The 19,969-nt window shown below is 40.7% G+C and overlaps 1 protein-coding gene across 4 annotated transcripts; it reads left to right on the forward strand.

The window, feature by feature from the left end:
* On the forward strand, window positions 1–19,173 carry LOC115020393 (rho guanine nucleotide exchange factor 7-like). Of its 4 annotated transcripts, XR_003833569.1 has the most exons (23): window positions 213–377; window positions 2,004–2,087; window positions 5,386–5,470; window positions 5,680–5,804; window positions 5,988–6,192; window positions 7,813–7,904; window positions 9,461–9,555; window positions 10,787–10,882; window positions 12,290–12,412; window positions 12,524–12,662; window positions 12,872–12,931; window positions 13,367–13,513; window positions 13,617–13,703; window positions 13,806–13,884; window positions 14,343–14,479; window positions 14,560–14,784; window positions 14,913–15,006; window positions 15,295–15,384; window positions 15,803–15,961; window positions 16,225–16,321; window positions 16,694–16,748; window positions 16,993–17,317; window positions 18,634–19,173. XR_003833569.1 is itself a non-coding variant. In XM_029450385.1 (22 exons), exons 1-22 carry the CDS (start codon window positions 213–215, stop codon window positions 17,113–17,115), a joined length of 2,562 nt encoding a protein of 853 aa, XP_029306245.1. In that variant the 5' UTR covers window positions 1–212; the 3' UTR covers window positions 17,116–19,173. The 4 variants fall into 4 exon arrangements, 2 of the variants coding, with proteins under 2 accessions (XP_029306245.1, XP_029306257.1); XM_029450385.1 differs by having other exon boundaries at window positions 1–377; window positions 16,993–19,173; XR_003833571.1 differs by lacking the exon at window positions 18,634–19,173 and having other exon boundaries at window positions 16,225–16,341; window positions 16,993–17,061.
* The last annotated feature ends 796 nt before the right edge of the window (window positions 19,174–19,969 follow it).

A 19,969-nucleotide genomic window follows, 5' to 3' on the forward strand; every position in this document is an offset into this window, starting at 1 on the left:
GTTAGAGGAAGAAACAACCTTTCTCATTTCCACATCTATTTTTTTCTATTTTGGAACAACAGCCTGTGTGATCCAACCAGTGCGCGTTGACCGTAATGTTGAAACAAGGCGGGGCTGGCTGACCCTCCTGTCTCATTTCGGACGGACCACAAGTAGGATAGCGCGCGGATACTGAAGAGTAGCTGCTGTTTTATGACATTGGAGATTCAGGCATGAATTCGGCCGAACAGACGGTAACGTGGCTCATAACACTGGGGGTCCTGGAGTCTCCCAAGAAAAGCATCTCGGATCCAGAGGCTTTTCTCCAGACGTCTCTGCAGGATGGAGCGGTGCTCTGCAGGCTGCTGGAGCGACTCAGACCCGGGACGGTGGACAAAGTAAGTGGATGGAGGGAGAAAGGACTATTGAAGAAAACAAACAAATACATTATTGAATAGCATACATGTGGTAGCCTACATAAAAACATGGAAAAAAAACATAATTAACATTGAAACGTCAGCCTATATCTACATAATAAATTAATAAACCCAATTATCATGAACATCCTGCGGAAAAACAGTCAAATGTTTTTTGAGTTTTAGAGTAGTATTTTCAAATCACTGCTATAAAATATGAAATAAAAACATCCCAAATACCTTACATTATTCACAATAATTTGTTTTCACTTTGACAGTATAATGTTCCCCCCAGTTTGTTTTTAAAATAAATGCATTTAAAGTTAAAGGGAGTGAGCACTATTTAGGCACTTGTAAATATTTAATTATTGTACCATTACTTATAAACCCACCATGCACTGATTTAATAAGCAGGCTTTACTGTACATTGTTATCATCGCTTTTATGTGCTCTGTTTTTGTACCCTTTGTTTATCTCTTACTACTATTTTAAGGTTATCTATTTAAAATTGTACTTATTTATTTATTTGTGTTATTTCTATATATTTCAGGGAAGAGGGAATGTGATTGTAAATCTGAGACGAAGATTTTGATTCCTGCATAAATTAAGTTCTAAAATATATTGCTGTAATACTAATAATGCAAATATAAATACTGTAATACAACTACTTATTGAATGTAGCATATTCTACTTCTAATTGGTCAATTGGTCTACAGTACTACAGTATTAGTAATATAGCCTCCTAATTTACAGTATGCCTATGACTACCATTGGTAATTACTGCTGAAACTGTTATAGGCTTCTTAACATGCCAATTTAATTTTGACTCTCTCTCTCTCTCTCTCTATCGCACACACACACACACACACACACACACACACACACACACACACACACACACACACACACACACACACACACACACACACACACACAATGGACCGTGAACCTGTAAACGTCATATCCTCCTTTGGCTTATCCAACTTCCCTGTGAGATTGTGGATCTGTATCAAAGTAGCCTCTGTTAGCTACAACCCACAACAGTGAGGCACTCCTTTTTTCAAAATAAAGGCACAAAGCGTATCAGCAGCTCTGGGGCATCCCCTACTCTATTTACTTTGCCTCATCTGGAGCAGCATTGTCTACTTTTTTGACGGCATCAGATTTAATTTCAAGTTATATAATTTATATTTTCTAGCTGAGGCTTTTCTTAATTTGCTTTTAGCAGATAAGACACATTCTGAAATTAATCATTTAATGATCCATCAGAAGTAACTGAAACAATAAATAAACTCTCACCACAATAACTAGGTATATCACTAATAACTGCAATACAATAATGGTTTATGTTAATTCTACCGAAAGTCCAATTTTAAATACAAAATCAAAACGTCTCTCAATTAATGATTTAGTTTGAAAGTTAAAAACCGGAAGTTTAGCGTATTTATTTTAGCTAGCTTGATACTGGTAAGCAGCAAGTGGCAAGTGCACTAGCAACGCCTGGAATAAGATTGTTTTCATGCTGAAAAAAACATTTAACATCATCATTGACTGTTTATTAATATTTCATGTGAGTCTTTGAAGCTAATTTAGTTACTTTGTGTGTAGTTTTTCCAGGAACCGAGGGGCGACAGCGAGTGTGAGAGGAACATTAGCGAGTTTATTAAAGGCTGCGGGGCTTTCGGTGTGGAGGTGAGTTAAAATATCAATAATGTATTTATTAATGCCCTCTTACACAATATGAAGCCTAGAAAACAGATGACTCCATACCCACACAAACTGTTTTGTTATTACCACCTTTTAAAACTTATGTCTCCTGCTGTTTACCAGTGACGTCTTTTATAGTAGCGTCTGTAGCCGTTACTCGTGGAAAGGCACGAGCAACAGGTATTGTGCGCACGAGCAACCTGGAAAGGTGTCATTTATGAGTAAATATGGCTGTGGGGGAATTGTTTTTAACAGATATCCCTTGAAAGTGAGCTATCAAAAAGCAAATACTGTCTCTCGGTATAGTTATTTGATAAAAATAAATAAAAATACATGTTTATATTTTAGCCATTCATACATGTAACCACATGGATATAGTGAATACAATGGTGACCTCCAATGCATGATTCATAAGACAAATACACACTAATGTAAGCAAGTGTTACAAAAGCCTTCCTTCTCATAAGTCACCCTTTATAGAGGGTTTATAAATTATTTATTTAATTATTCCTGATTGCCCCGTAATCTAAAAACATATCTGTGTGTTATCAGAGCTCAAAAACACTTAAGTATGGTGTGTGCATGTGTCTGCGTGTTTGTACAACAGTGGGTCAAGCTTTTCACAATTTCAATTTTTTACAAAAACTTATTTCAGAATGAATCAAAAATGTTAGATAGATTTTGGATGTTTATTTTGGGAATTATCTGAAACCGTAGACTGCAGAGCAAAGTCCTTTCTCTTATCTCAAACTTTGCATCAATACCCAACACATCAAAGCATTACATCAATGTGGCAGTACGTACTGTTTGCATTGCGCTCAACCTTCTGGCAAACATGCTTCCATCATGATTCTTTAAATCAGGCTGGAGCTTTCAGCCACAAAGGGACTTGAATCCTCAATCTTCCGTGTATTATCTTCCATCCACTTGGTTCACTTTTTACAATTTGGTAGTGGCATGATTATGATGATAAGTAGGAGAGAGCTAACCTTTGGTCAAAAATGTTGACTCATTTATTAGAGTTGATGATACTATTTTTATTGGCTGCTGGCATGTTTATCCAAAAATATATCTGTGTTGTTCTCAGAGCTCCAAAACAGTAGGGTGTGTGCATGTGTCTGTGTGTTTGCACAACAGTGGGTCAAGCCGGGTTATATCCTGCCCCCACAGTGGGTGTGTAGATAGGGCTAGTGTGGTAGAAAATGACACCACACACTCTCTCTCGCTCACACACTATTGATCTCAGCCATGGAAAAAGCCATGTAATCATTATGGAAAAGAGCAGATTATGCAACACAGGAGTCGTGGGCTCCAGACTTGTAAAACTACTTTGACGTCCCTAAAAGCCCAGTCAGTATGAGGGAGATGACTTTAAATACATTAGTGTGAGAAAATGAAATTGAGGAGAGAAAGGGGGGCTGACTTAATGCAACATGTCAGGCAGTCAGTGGATTTTCCAATCAGGTTGATTAGAGACATGTCTTGTTGCTGGAAGCCAAGGCGTCCATTACCAGCAGCCTGGCTGACATCAGCGTAGTAATTCTCCCAGACACTCACCGGACAAGCAGAGGACGAGCCAGACAGTCGGTCCAATAGAGCGGGATTACAGAGTGGACGATAAGTGTCCGTGTGGTTGAGATCTGACTCCATGATTAACCAGAGCGACACATTTAATCAGATCATTAATTTGGCTTCTGCTACTAATTAAACTTAATCAGGTGGGATATTGATTCTGTGCCTTTGGTGTGCCGTCTCTGCCGCATTAAATCAAGCGCTCCCTGTTATCAGGTAAGCTGTTTGACCAATCACAGGCGTTTGTTTTAAGCATGCTGTGATTATGTGCTTCTCACAGCGAGAGTGTATTCACAACAATCTGCAAGATGAACATAACTGCAATGACTATTATTAATATATTTGATTTGGTAATTGCTAATTGTAGCTGCTTTACTGCTATTTATATCGTGTGAAACTGTATTTATATTTGACCTTTATTTCATGAAAACTATTCATTTAGATTTAAAGATGTATTTATTGCAAGTGCGATGTCAAACTTTTTTTTTCTTCTTAAAGATAAAGAAATAATCTTGATGATAAATAACATATTATTTAGAATTAGAGGAATCTAACTCATAATACTGGACTCTGATCGGACATAAGCAGCAGTTCATGTACAGGATGAGATGTCCTCTGTCTTAATGATCTACCATTTCTTAGGGATGCATAAAGTGTAATACTCTCTCCATTCATGAGACTTAAGATCTTTCCGCGAGTGTCTTTCTTTGTCGCTGACACTCTACATGTGGTTGTTAGTGTCAGATTTCAGTATTGATACATAACATTACTGGAAGAGCTGCAGCAACATACCTAAAGATTGTACAAATGCAACCTTAGCGCTGGTGCATTTCTACTGCAGCAGTGCATAAAAAGCCTCATATTGTTTCTTGGCCCAATGCCAGTGGGAGAGATGAAAGTGTGTATTAGCTGCTGGGTCCATACTGCTCTGACTACTAATCAGCCTGTGTGTATGAATCAGAGCTTTAAAAAGGGAACTACATTAAAGAACAGTGAAGCATTCGATTAAACAGACCCAATCTGTAAACAAAAGTGGAATTAGGACATAATACATAATTACTTCTGTCTGCTTTCAGCATTTTCTCTTGGACATTTCATTTGAAATAGTTTTAAATGAAGTCTTTAAATCAGGATGATTCAGCTCTGACAGTTACGCCACACGTCGCTCCACCTTCACGCCTTGAGTCAATGTGTGGTATACACAAGATTAGGGGCTTCAGAGGTATTGTGATTATGTGTGTGGGTGTGTGTGTGTGTGTGTGTGTGTGTGTGATGGGGGAGATTACAAGGGGAAGCTCAGACTTTGAGTAATCCTGCTCCAGACTGCAGTTGGAGCAGAGATGCAAACCCCCACTAAACAGCATTTCTTCATTTTTAGGATGACGTGTGTTTTCATTATGTAATTGCTAATGAGAACTGACGCACGCTAAATGAGGATACAAACAAAAGGAGGAACAAAACCACACTTTCAAAAAAATTATATTGTTGAATGCATTTTGTTTTGTTACTATGTGTTTTAGAAAACAATCTTTATTGTTGTTGTAGTGAGTTTCACATCTCTGTAAGATGAACACGTGGAAATGTCAGGAAGGAAGGCAGCTGTGTGTCCTTGTCATGCTTTATACATTTATTGTACATTCAAGTGTTTTTTCTGTCTCAAACTCCTCTTTTGCTTTATTGCTGTTTTAAAATGTATTTTGTATTCTTATAGCCTTTCGAGGTCAATGACCTCCTGCAGGGACAGAACCTCTCTAAGGTCCTTAACTCCTTGGTTGCCCTCAACAAAGCTACTGAAGGTAAGATTATTGTGTTAATGTGCATATTGTGTGCTTTTAAGGCATGTTTGTATAAGTGCTCTTTAAGTTTTTAAAGAGCGATACAGTCACGTTACTTTATGCCGTATAAATAACAATATTTTCAGGTTTATTGTTAGTGTCATTATCTTCACAGAGTTTAAGATCTTCTAAGTGTTCAACTTGACTATTCATTGAGCCCCTGTTTACAGATTTAAGTGTTTCTGAAGACAGCGTGTGTGTGCCGCACTCCTCACACTTGAGGATCAAGTCGTTCGACTCTCTGAACACTCAGAGTCGCTCGTCTAAAGCGCTGCAGCCTCAGTACCGCAGCCTGGTGAGTTACCACGACAACGGCCACAACACATCAGTAGACACCGACTGGGGTTAGATGTACAACACCGATAAATAAGTCTGTTATGAAAAGGCAGATATTCATCCTCTGCTCTCGCACAGTGTCGGTCCCTCTGATAAACGTCTCATGTGTTTTCATGCTCAGCTTCTCTGTTCTCTTCCTCAGGACATGTCGGAGGGCAGTGGGTGTGGCCACGTGCTGTTCAAGGCGCGCTATCCTTTCGAGCAGACCAATGAGGACGAACTCTCTTTCTCCAAGGGCGACATCGTCAGTGTTAGCCGGCAGGAGGATGGCGGCTGGTGGGAAGGCTCCTGCAACGGCAATTCTGGGTGGTTCCCCAGTAACTATGTACGGGAGCTGAAGGGAAGCGGTGGGTGCAGCTCTTAATGCTTCTTAAAGTCTTATGTTGACATCTCTAACGCTGTCGTCTGCTCTGCTCTTTACCTTCAGCAGCTGATTCAGAATACAAGCTTGTTTGTACAATAAGTAGCGTGTGCTGTCACCAAAACATGCAGTACACACACTTTCAAATATTATATTGCAGTTTTAATTGAAGTTACAGTGAAATACGCATTTGAGTCAAAGTTCAGTCTAGTTATCAAACATTATATTAAAGCTAAACTTTCCAATATGAATGTGAAAACTGACTTCAGGTCTGTTTTTACTGGCAATGCCTCTTAGTTATAGCATGATTTCTTAAGGAAGTAGGCTGACCTAATTCTCCGAGAAACATACTTTCCTGATTAGCTTTTATTTTGGTTCATTAGATCAGAAATCTCTCCCTCGTGTATCTCTCAAAAGATGGAAGTGAAGTCCTGCATAGAAATGAGGGACGAAGGATTTTAATAAAATTCGAAGGCATTATATTCCGAGAGTTTATATTGAGGAGTGTGTGGATACATTTAGAGAACATTCAAGCATTTTAAGCTTATTTAATCCCTCTGCCTCCTGTGCCCCTAAGAGACGTATCCTCTATGTTTGATTGTGTCGGTTGTGTTGCTTTCTGAGGAGGAAAGGCAGGAACGAAGGAAGGAAGCTCCACAAGCACACAAAGACAGGAAGTGCCCGAGCTGCTGTGTGGAAAGGGACTTCCTGACTTAAAGCTTACAGCAGAAAACAAGGACCATGATAACAGCGCATATGGCCAGTTGGAGTTGCTTTATATGTGAGATAGCGAGCTCGCACCGGTAGGGACACAAACTTATGACGGCTGTTTGTCAAGTAAGCAGCGGTGAATTAGAGGTTATATAAAAGTCTTAGGACCTTCCTTTGTTTCAGCTCCAAGATCAATATTAAGCTTAATGTACAAAAAAAATACATTAAGCTGCCTGTTATCTAGAAAATGCTTATTAGTCTTTACATGGCAATGTCTGCAAAATAGTGAACTGAAGGATATGACAGCATGCGCTATTATTGTTGAAACAAAAGGACAGTGTGGAGTCAGTAGATCAAAGCATTCAATCTTTAGTTGTATGTCCACAACATTACATTTTCCCATGTCATTTTATTGAATGGGGTTAGTTCGGTTCAGTTTGAAGCACCACAGTGGAAGTGTTAACGCAGTTATTTTAATAATCTAAAATAATCTAAAGGTCATTTTTTCAGACCCTAAAATATATTTATAATTCTAATCTGCTGTTGTATTTTTGTATATGGTATTGTTTTATGTCTTTGTATCTGACAGTGAAATGACCTGAAAGAGCTTAACGAGAACATTATGTTCTTTGTGGGCAGAACTGGGACATCTCTGTTTTTGTATTTTCTTTTTTAAAATTAATATGTTGTATAGGTGGCAAACCTATCTTTGCCTGTTCAGGTATGTTGCTTGCTGACTTTTTCTATTCCAAACCAAACAGAAACATAAGAGTCACTAATAGAGAGGAGTAAAACATGTACTTATTTAAAATGTCCTGCACTTTAAGTCTAACTTGCATAAACCTTGTTATATTGTCCATCTGGTCTTATTCTCTCCTTCTTCCTCTCTTTTTAGACAAAACATTAGAAAAGCCAAAGTCTGGGACACTGAAAAGCCCCCCCAAAGGTTTTGACAGCACCATCATCAGTAAGACCTACTACAACGTGGTGAGCATCATACTTCAATGAGACTCCGTGTGTGTGTGTGTGTGTGTGTGTGTGTGTGTGTGTGTGTGTGTGTGTGTGTGTGTGTGTGTGTGTGTGTGTGTGTGTGTGTGTGTGTGTGCAGGTGTGAGTTAAAACTGTCCTTATTCTTTTATGATGACTAAATGTTCTCACAAAAGAAAAACGACCAAATATTTTAGGACTATAATTATGATTTTGTATCCTGAATCGTTTAGTTCAGGATGCCTTGTTGTTCTAAAGATTTCATTACCTAAAAATAAATAAATAATCCCTTTGTGTACGCTTGCTAACGCTCCCGGTTAGACTGATGGAGGGAACTGAATTAACGGATAGTTCTCACATGTGTGCCTGTTTTTGCACAATCAATTATTTCTCATCCGCACATCCAATTAATGATGGTGAAGCTGTGTCTGTGCGTGTATATGCATGTGATGTGATCATGTGTGGAGCCCGCATGGCCCCCCCTGTGTGAGAGTGTGAGAGTGCAGCAGATGTAATGTAGGTTATTTCTTCCATCCCAGTGGTTTCTGGGACAGCCATGCCTCAGGGTCGGCTTCTGCCGGTGTGTGTGTGTGTGTGTGTGTTTTAATAATGCAACAATGCGATAGTCTCTCTACACAGTCCATCTTTGGTTGGGGTACCTGAGTCTCTCTCTCTCTCTCGCACACTCACTCACAGACACCGCCTGAAGTCAGAGCTGTTCCCAGACAGAAACTCAGTAAAAGAAGATATAAATAAAAAGGGTTTTTTCTACTAATGGACAGAACAGACGCTTGTATAAGTCGAAGATGCTTCGCTGCTTTTTCCTTTGTCGCTCATGTTCTAGGTTTTAAAATACAAATGTTTTCACCATATTCTAGTTGCAAAAGCCTGCACACATACATTTAATTCATAGAAATGTATTATATATAAATATTCGGACCTGTTTCAACATTTAATTTAACTGCCTCCTGAGCTGAGGCGAGACACGGCAACATGTGTCTAAAATGCAACAATTCATTACCAGCGCCGTCACTCCTGAGAGGTTGTGGAGAGATTAGGCCGCAGAGTCAGACCCATGGAAGGCTACTCGAGCCGGTGTTACAGCTCCCATAGGGTCTGATATCTCTCTCCATTAGCTTACTACAAAATACATCTCCGACTAATAAGCGAACAGCGTATAGAGTGCTTTTGCTTTTGCAGGAAGTCTTGTCTTACATGAATGGAAGATAATGTGGATGCTTCAATGAAACAAAGCTGTAAAAGAGGAGTCTGTTAAGCCTTTTCATTTTTAAAGCTGAAAAATGGGTTGTAATGGGTTCTTTCATTGGCCAATTATTTTCTTAACTAGCCGATTATTCAAAATGCTCCATTTCCATTTAATCGTCTATTAAACGTCAGGAAACAGTGAGAAACGTTCATCAGAGTCTTCAAAAGTGCTTTGAGCCTAGCATACCTACTGCATTTCTTTTTTTATACCTAGACAATATATGTTATGGGAATTATTGTAACAGTGTGTGTGTGTGTGTGTGTGTGTGTGTGTGTGTGTGTGTGGTCAGGTTCTACAAAACATCCTGGAAGCAGAGAGTGAATACTCGAGAGAGCTGCAGAGTCTCCTGGGCTCATACCTGCGCTCACTTCAGCCCACAGACAAGTAGCTATTTTTACACTTTTTATTGTTTTATTCAACAGAGTCAGATTTAAGAGGTATCAATACACAAGCTAGCAATACCAATATTATTATATGTTGTATACTGTACCACATACAGTATATGGCATCCTATATTGTACACGTTACATATATTACAGAATGCATTGTACATGAATCACTATCCCTATGAATTGGAGCTTGGCAAATATAATGATTTTATTTATTCCAGCCTTTTAATTAAAGTGTCAGCGATCCAGAGATCTTCTTAAATTGATGAGCCTGAGTTTCACTGTTTTTTATACAATATACTATATATTAAATTATGAATGACTCCTCCCCTCTCCCCTCTCATCTCCTCTCCTCTCCTCTCCTCTCCCCCCCCCTCCCCTCCCCTCTCCTCTCCTCTACCCTCTCCCCTCTCCTCTCCTCTCCCCTCTCCTCTCCTTTCCCCTCTCCTCCTCTCCTCTCCCGTCCCCTCTCCTCCTCTCCCCTCTCCTCTACTCTCCCCTCTCATCTCCTCTCCCCTCCCCTCTCCTCCTCTCCTCCTCTCTCCCCTCCCCTCCCCTCTCCTCCCCTCTCCTCTCCCCTCTCCTCTCCTCTCCTCTCCTCTCCCCTCTCCTCCTCTCCTCTCCCCTCCCCTCTCCTCCTCTCCCCTCTCCTCTTCTCCTCCTCTCTCTCCCCTCCCCTCTCCCCTCCTCTCCCCTCTCCTCTCCTCCCCTCTCCTCCTCCCCTCTCTCCACTCCCCTCCCCTACCCTCCTCTCTCCTCTCCTCTCCTCTCCTCTCCCCCCCTCCCCTCTCCTCTCCTCTCCTCTCCTCTCCCCTCTCCTCCTCTCCCCTCTCATCTCCTCTCCCCTCCCCTCTCCTCCTCTCCTCCTCTCTCCCCTCCCCTCTCCCCTCCTCTCCTCTCCCCTCTCCTCTCCTCTCCCCTCTCCTCTCCTCTCCCCTCCCCTCTCCCCTCCTCTCCTCTCCCCTCCCCTTTCCTCTCCTCTCCTCTCCTCTCCCCTCTCCTCCTCTCCTCTCCCCTCCCCTCTCCTCCTCTCCCCTCTCATCTCCTCTCCCCTCCCCTCTCCTCCTCTCCTCATCTCTCCCCTCCCCTCCCCTCTCCTCTCCCCTCTCCTCTCCTCCTCTCCTCCTCTCCTCCTCTCTCCTCTCTCTCCCCTCCCCTCTCCTCTCCCCTCCCCTCTCCTCTCCTCCTCTCCCCTCCCCTCCCCTCCCCTCTCCTCTGTTTTGCAGACTCAGCAGTTTTGACATCACTCACATTCAGGGAAATCTTGAGGAGATCTCAACCTTCCAGCAGATGTTGGTTCAGTCCTTGGAGGAACATACAAAGTCAGTGCACAAACCCTCTTCTGTCTGCTACAGATGCTACTGAAACGTAGTTTGATTAACTACTCAAATGATATAACGTCAATAACTGAAGCTTTTCTGCATTTCTGTAAACATACAGATATCGAGATATTCAATCGTACAGTTTAGTATAAAATATATAAAACACTAGAAGCTGTCAAATACAGTTTTTGATGCGGATGTATTTTCACCATGAAGCAGTTACAGCAGGTTTATTACACTAAAGTATGTGGCATTGCTAAATTCCTTCCGTACAGATTATGGTTAAAAGTAGAGCTCAAATAATTAATCAATAAATACAGAAAATTATTCAGTCAATCAATCACAATTACAAAACATTCTGTGTTAAAATGTAAGTATTTGCAGCTATTTTTTTGTCTTGTGACACAAAATGTAATATCTCTTGAGTCAGACAAATCAAGAAATTGAAAGATTACTCTTTGGGTTTCTACGACACTGTGATGGACATCGTGTGGGTGCTGTGTGGGTGCTGTCCGAGGTCCGTCTTCAGCCAAGCAAACTGAAGCTCAGACCTGATTTTGGCAGTGACAGTTATTACAGTTTTTTACAATTGCTAAAACACTAAACCTCATTCTCTGAACCAAATCATCAGTTGCTTAAACCCATTTGCCGAATCAACCTCTCTTTTAGCAAAACCCTAAACAAGTTCAAGTAGTTAGACACTATGTGCAAAACTCTAAGCACATTCTCCTTTACTTTAAAACACAATTCCCACTGTGATGCACATGTGTTGCAAAATGCCAAACACAGGCAGCAAACGTTGAACAGAACTACAACACAGTCATCGTTTAAACACAACGACTCAAATTACCTGTAATGTGCTTTTCATTTAGCTGTAATGTTGTTTGATTTGTGCCAGAGGAGTCTGTGGTTCTGTGAATGTAGCTTGAGTTTTGTGTTTTGTGTTTTGTGTTTTGAGAAAATGGGTGAAGTTTTCATGTGTTTTAGCAATCGTAAAAAAACTGTAAAGCTACAGAGACATCTGGTGGTAGACTGAAGTAACGACGTGTTCGTCTGAGCCCGAGAGATACAGCAGGTGTCTTATTAAAGACATCCTTCAAGTTTGTTAAATGTGTGATTCAAATCTTAAAATCTCATCAACAAACAGAAACATTTTGATGTTTGTGACCAAATGATCAGTTTTGCAGTAGAGGCACCTTTATGGTCTTGAACGCAGCCTTGATGTGAATGTTGTTTCCTAGTTAGAAACTCCAAATGTACACATTATACATTCATTATTACACATTTTGAATCCCTGAGGACGAACTGATGCCCCATGATTATCATCTGTTCAAATCTTAATCTTTATACGTGATTAGTGAGTAGTGTCAGTTCTAATCCAGTCTAACGTGTCATTCGTGTGTGTAGACTCCCAGAGAACCAGCAGAGGATCGGAGGGTTCTTCCTGAATCTGATGCCCCAGATGAAGATCATCTATGTGGCCTACTGCTCCAACCACCCGTCTGCAGTCAATGTGCTCACACAACACAGGTACAGTCAGTGCTGGCAGGCGGGAGCATGTATTGTTTCTTGTGTGTTTGTTCCAAAAGTAATATGCTTTGTGTGTGTGTGTGTGTGTGTGTGTGTGTGTGTGCATCACAGTGAAGAACTGGGGGAATACATGGAGTCAAAAGGGGCGTCCACTCCCGGGATCCTGACTCTGACCACTAACCTGAGTAAACCCTTCACCCGACTGGAGAGATACCCAACGCTGCTGAAAGAACTGGACAGACACATGGAGGTTAGCTTGAACCAAGCTCTCCGTCTGTTTTTATTATCCAAGTACACCAATAAGACGATAAGCTTTCTGTTTTCCACCTGCATAGATGCAGATAGATATTAAATAACATAACAATGAACTGAGTGAACATTGGCTGTTTGTCTTTATAAATGGTGGATATTGGGAAAGAAATGTCAATGTGTTTCCGTGTTTTCTTTCCTTTGTCTTAGGATCAACACCCTGACAGAGCTGAGCTCATTGCTTCGATAACGGACTTTAAAAACTTTGCAGTAAGATACAAACACACGTAGACATTATATGAAGTATACTAGTTAGATGGATCTAACTGATTTGTTTAGTCTCACAGGCTTGAATGTGTGTCTTTACTTACACCTGCTTTAAATGTGCTTTGCTTTAGTATTTTCAGTTTCACAGTAACTGCCACCAGATATATATAACACGTCTAAAGCATCAAAGTTCTCTTTAAACAGCCAAAACAAAACCTTTTGCCAGTAACTGCCAATGTAGTGAGGTGTGACTTCCTTTGTTATTCAGCTTGTGTTCAAGTTCATCAGTTTCCTGATGTGTAATCAACAACTGACAGGCAACACAACAACTGTATCGATTATAGTTTTTGTGCATCTATATGCATTCAATGTGTGTGTGTGTGTGTGTGTGTGTGTGTGTGTGTGTGTGTGTGTGTGTGTGTGTGTGTGTGTGTTCAGGCTAAGTGCCAGGAGGTGAGGAAGAAGAAGGACCTTGAGTTGCAGATTCTAACAGAGCCAATCAGAAACTGGGAGGGGGATGACATCAGAACTCTCGGCCCTGTTCTCCACATGTCCCAGTCCACAGTCCACACGCAGAACTGTCAGGTACCTAAGCAGGTGTCAACATACCCTGAGGGTGCATTCAGACCCAAAATGAACACATAAGACCACAAAAGACTCGTAAAAGGTATTTATTTTTGTTTTTCAGGAGTCAAGTGAACGCTACCTCGTCCTCTTTCCTCACACTCTGCTCATGCTCTCTGCCAGCCTGAGAATGAGTGGGTTCATCTACCAGGTTTGTTTACACTTCATTACATTAAAGTCATTCTTGGAAGCATGCAACTGTGGCGTCTGGTCCACTGCTTTACACATTGTGTGTTTTTGTGTGTCTCTTTAGGGAAAGATGCCGCTGTCAGGGATGCTAATCTCCAGAATAGAAGACGGAGAAAACCTGAGGAATGCTTTTGAAATATCTGGTCAGTCCTTTCTGTCATTTAGCGAGTAGACTTTTCTCATCCTTATTGTTTAACCCATTTATGACCTCAAGAAGTTGTTTCCCTTTTTCTTTCTTCGGGCACCTGGGCCTACTGTTTTCTTCTTTATGTTCCTTTTTATTTTAGGAAAAAACATTAGTCCTATGTGCACAAAAACTAAATAAAGCATGATAAGAAAATGTCTGTATCTCACAAACTACAATCGATTATTTGGTATCAATCAACTATCAACACGTTGAATATGAAAGATATGCACATACATGCAGTGCTTTTAAAAGTATCACTCAAGTAAGAAAACTGTAAAAAGACAACACAACATCAGGACATTTCACACAAAGCCACGAATGGAGTTAAATAGTTAAACCTTATAGTTTAAAAGCTTGCCGTGTGTGTTTGTCTGTGTTCTTATACATTTGGTTTTGTGCGTTATTGTTGTTCAGGATGCCAAGGTGATCGGATGCAGGTGGCATGTAACAGTCAGCACGATCTACAGGACTGGCTGGACCTTCTCACCAAACACACGCACACTTCGGCCGCGCACACAAACTCGCTCAAGCATCAGTCCGTCTGTCACACAGTACGTCTCTAAACTCATCTGCCGTCATGCAGTATCTGACTCTTTCCTGTTTTCTATAACCTCTCTTCTGCTTCTCCCAGTTGCCCTCTCTACCCGCCACTCCCTCCAGACACTCTGAGACCCGTAGCGGAAGCATTGGACACACCTACCACACTCTTCCTCATCCTTCTTCATTTGGGACGGCCCTCAGCAGCAGCCAAATGTGGGGGGCCCTGGAGCCACCGAGTACCCCCAACCCCTGGAGCCTGAGCTGCCTTCGCCCTGCGCCTCCACTCCGGCCCTCAGTTGCTCTCTGCTCCAAGGAGGTGCTGTCCATCGACGTATTAAAATGTGTTTCGCTTAAGCGGGAGCTGGAAACCTCCAGGTTTCCCAAAGATTTATATTCTTCTGAGTCCTGTTGAATTACTTTACATACGTCTCTCTTTGTTTGTAGGATATGAGTAAGAGTCCTAAGAACATGAAGAAGCTGCTCCCAAAGAGGAAGCCAGAGAGGAAACCTTCAGAAGAGGACTTCACTGTCAGAAAAAGTAAGGAAGTGAAATACACCCTCTGAAGATGAAGGAAAACTGTGCCCTTCAACTGTTAAACAACGCTGTTGGTTATGTTCTTTAAATTCCTTGGTGCAACATGATACACAGTTTCCTCTATTGCCACTACACATTCACACATTTAAAAACCCAGGCTTTAAGAATATATGAACTTCACTTCCAGAAAAACTTCCTTCTTTTATTCTTTCCTGCTGAGTTGTAGTCACAGTTGCAGGTGTGTCGCTGTATTTATGGAGAGTTGAACGCTTTCTTTTCTTCTTGTCTCAGGTACAGCAGCGCTAGAGGAGGACGCTCAGATACTGAAAGTGATTGAGGCTTACTGTACCAGCGCCAAGACACGACAGACTCTCAACTCCAGTGAGTACACACACACACACACACATCGGCATTCTCACACACTGATAGCTGTCTTATTTCTAACCACTGTTTCAGCTCTAACAATGTTTTTCTCTCTCCTCTCTGTTTATGTCTTCCCTTCCTCCAAACTTCGTTTCTTTCATTAACTGCTTCATTTGTTCTGAATGGTTTCTTACTCTTGTTTTTAAATGTTAACATGATTTATCCAACACAAACCGTTTTCCTTTTATTTCTGGTTGCATTTGGTTCAAATCTCATGTTTTATGTTGTTTTTTTTAAACTATTGTTTACAACTACAACATGGTTTGTCCCAAACCCCCATCCTTCATCCGATATGGTTTATACTCCTCCCTTCTTCCCCCAACATTCAATTTGGTTTGTTCAAACCCCATCTATTGCTGGTTACCTTATGGTACAGCCTGGCAAGGGACTGACCTCATGCACAACCATGTGCTCGCTGACAACAGCCTCACCGTCGCTGGTTTCCCTGGCAACCCACCTTGTTCTGACCAATCAGAGGACTCGGATTATGACAGTCTCTGGACCGCCCATAGTTACAGGACTGCCTCATTTTCTCGTAAGATATCGGTGTCGCAAACCACTGACCAGCTAGCAAACCAGCTAGCTTAAAACTAGTGCTAGACGTGTATATCTCTATATCTTCCCGAACCTTTGACCTGCTGTGTGTCGTTGTGTATGAACCTGTGTGCATCCCCATGAGTACATCGTAGTTTATAAGTAATCCCATAGAACAGTATATGTGTGTGTTTTGAAGTTAAACTGTATGTTTGTGTGTACTTGTATGTCAGTGAATAACTTACACTTTCACTGTTAAATCAGGCTCCAGCAGGAAGGATGTACACATGTTGTTCCCAGAGGAGGAGAAGATTATAGTGGAGGAGACCAGGAGCAACGGACAAACTGTGGTGGAGGAGAGGTGAGAGAGGAAAGATGAAGGTGTGTTTGTATGGACAGTAAACTTAATGTGTGCTAACGCAGATACGTTAGGCTTTGATAGCGGTCCCTGTGGGCACAAAGAATTGCTGCAGCCGCGAATAAAAGGATGCAGCATCAAAAGATACAATACAAATATAGAAAAAACAAAACAGCACGAAGTAAGTAGAAACCTGTTGGCATTCACAGCATGTGTTCAGGGGAAAGTGGAGCATAGAAAATAAACACAAATATGAGCTAAAGAAAATAAAAACATAGAATATATGACATTTCAAGTCACAGAGACATAAACCACTTTATGAATATGTGTATATTACTGAGTCTTTGTTAAAGTAACGCTGTTCTGCTCCTGCAGGAGTCTGGTGGACACTGTGTACAGTCTGAAAGATGAGGTCCAGGGACTCAAACAGGTGAGTTTAAAAAAAATAAACATGTATTACTAACCCTCATTACCATCAGTCAACAGTCAACTCCTGGTCTCATCTTCATCATGTTTTAAGCAGCCTTATGAAGCTCATCCTACCAAACAGTGAACCGCTGCCACTACTCAAGCTAAATACTTTTAATTTAGTCCACATATCTCATAACACCCCTCCACTTGTTGTCTCCTTCCTTCTTCTCTCCTCACATTTCGTGTCTTTCTTTGTCTCGCAGGACAACAAGAGGATGAAGAGGACGCTGGAGGAGGAGCAGCGAGCGAGGAAAGAGCTGGAGAGGATTGTCAGGAGAGTTCTGAAGAACATGAATGATCCGACCTGGGACGAGACTAACCTCTGAGATCAATATGTATCTGATCATCGTGGCTGAGACTTTTAAATGACCAAATGACCTGAAGCTGCCAATCCTTCATTCAACATGTCTCACGAGCTTTGACCTTCACAGTGACCTGTGTGTCAAACTGTGGACCAAGAGAAAATGCCTGCCAGCCATCAGCGACGCCATCCCAACTGACCGTAAAGCTGTGAAGCCAAATTAGCTGGTAGGCACGATGACATCACTTCCTGTCACGCTCCTCTACTTTTTCCAAACCGCCTTCTTTGGAGCACTCACAAACGAATCCTTTTTCTCATCTACTTCTGTATTTATCTTTCATTCCTCGTTGCGCTTATTTGCATTAAGTATGATATTTCACCGTTGCCAGAACTGTGTTTTATATACTGGCCGAGCGCATGAACAAGAACGCTACGCGGGTTTTTACATTTTAGAGATTGAAACATGATCCCACACTCATTTCATTGGCAGCAATTTTATTTCAATGTCAATGTTAAATCATCGTATAGAAGACATTTCTATTTTAAGATATAATGTATGCTATTGATTCTAACAAACTATACATCTGGTTTATTTGTTACATCAAATAAAAAGAGTATTCAATCACTACATTTTAAAATAAACGTACATTTACCAGCACTTATGAGTGACAGGAAGAGACTAAAGGTGTGTGACGTAAAGATTATTGCAGTTATGATGAAAACATCAACAGACCACCTTATTATTTTATGGATCCACTGCATCGCTTCATTGGTTATGCAAACTTGTGGTGTGATTATTTTTAAGAATAAAATATTTTTTTGTATTTAACTAATTACAAGTGAGTTTCACCAGAGAAATGGACACAAACAATGAATCGTTCTTGGTTCTGCTGTGACTGTTCTTCCACTTCTGCGTACACATGATTGTTAGGAGTTTAAAGCCTAAAGATAAATGATCAGCTTTAATTAACTGAAGCTCATCAGATCAAAAGCAACACATCTCAAAGATGTGTAGAGAATCATCTTGTTATTGTCAAAGAGAAGCTGTAGGGAGACTTTCTCAGGAATTAACTCGTCCAACGGGGAGTTTCAGTTTTGAGCTCCAGATTAATTTCCATTTCAATATTGCAGATAGACTCTAAGCCATATTTAAAGGTTTAGGAAACTTGATTCAGAATTGTGTGATTTTCAAACGTTTAGTTATACATGTGATGTACCGTGCAAAGCATTTCACCAGGGTAGTATGGACGTTCAGAGGCCTAAACTTTACGTTTGAAAATGTTGAAATTTCACAAATATCCTTCTTTTGCATTGTTCAACACGTCACGCCCCGCGTTGAGTTTTATATGTTTCACTTTTTCTAAACTTGTGGACCTACTGTCACTTTTCTTTGCTCCAGCTGTTAATATTGTGATGGTCTGAAGGATAAACTAAAAGAGTTTCATGAGGTACAATCAAATACTGCACTGAAGTGATACTGAGGCATTTATTTATGTCACACAGATACCATCAAAGTTCATTTTTTGTTTCGTCTTAACTCCAGGAGCGAAGCTAAATATCCACGGGGAGTCAGCTCGCTGCTCGTTCTGTTTCAAGACCAAAGTCCAAGCAATACAACACTGGAAAATGTTTTTTTTTTTTTACGATATGCAACTTACTGTACAATGATTTCTTATTTTTATATTTGTGATTGTGTTTTTACTCTTATCAACTGGTTTTGATTTGTAACACTACTTATTTTCTACTGGACCTTGTTGATCACACTAAAGATGATTTATGCAGAAAAGCAGCATATTTCTCATGAACGTCAGGAGACGTGCCTTGGGGAGAAGAACTTTTCCTTTGCTAAAGTTATTAGGACTTAAAACTTCACCTACAACTGAAAATGCTACTGAAATAGAAACCACACTAATGCAAGCTATGTAATACAGTGTGTCAATTATTGACTCTTAACTTATGTATTTAACTGAAAATGACTGATGTAAATGTATTGTGTGTTCAAATGTCATGGTGATTACAAGAATCATCTTCCCTCTATTTATTTTGCCCGTTTGTCTGTGAATAAAATGTTGAATAAAATGATTGAATGCTTCTCTAGAAGTTCTATATATCTCCCAGCTTGCAGCAATATAGTTACACCAAACATCAGTGACACATATGGCTTGTAGTTATACTATTTACTCTAGCACAACATCCAGCTGTGTGTATGGGATGTCACCATGGTGACAAATGTGTCGAAAATATTGCTTTACGTTATTTAAATAACATAATTAACCTTTATGGAAATCTGTCTTTTACACCGTTCTCTTCCCTTGAATGAGCGAAACAGCGCCCCCTGTGGTCAGGATGATACACTGCACCCTTGCCGAAATTCACGCCAGGTGGAAGTTGGCGTCCCTTGATTAAGAAGTTAAGTATCACAATCAAAAGCGGTTCTGTAAGGCCACTACGACACTGAACAGACACGTCGATGGTAAAGAAACTCTGAATTAAATTGTTAAGCCTGTCTCACTCTGACTACAAACAACAAAACGTTTACAACGTGGTTTAAATGAAACAACCGTTAGTTTCAGTTACAGTAACGCTAGCGAGTGTTGCTAATGACGTTAGCTAACGTGCTAAGCTAGCAGGGACGGAGAGGAAATGAAGACTGTCAACAAATAAACAAAAGGACTGTGAGAGGAAGAAGACTTCTGTCAACAAACAAACTAAATGACTGTGAGAGGAAGACTTCTGTCAATAAACAAACTAAATGACTGTGAGAGGAGGAAGACTTCTGTCAACAAACAAACTAAATGACTGTCAAAGAGGAAGACTTCTGTCAACAAACTAAATGACTGTCAAAGAGGAAGACTTCTGTCAACAAACAAACTAAATGA

Source organism: Cottoperca gobio, chromosome 2, assembly GCF_900634415.1.
Source record: "Cottoperca gobio chromosome 2, fCotGob3.1, whole genome shotgun sequence".
Taxonomy (NCBI): domain Eukaryota; kingdom Metazoa; phylum Chordata; class Actinopteri; order Perciformes; family Bovichtidae; genus Cottoperca; species Cottoperca gobio.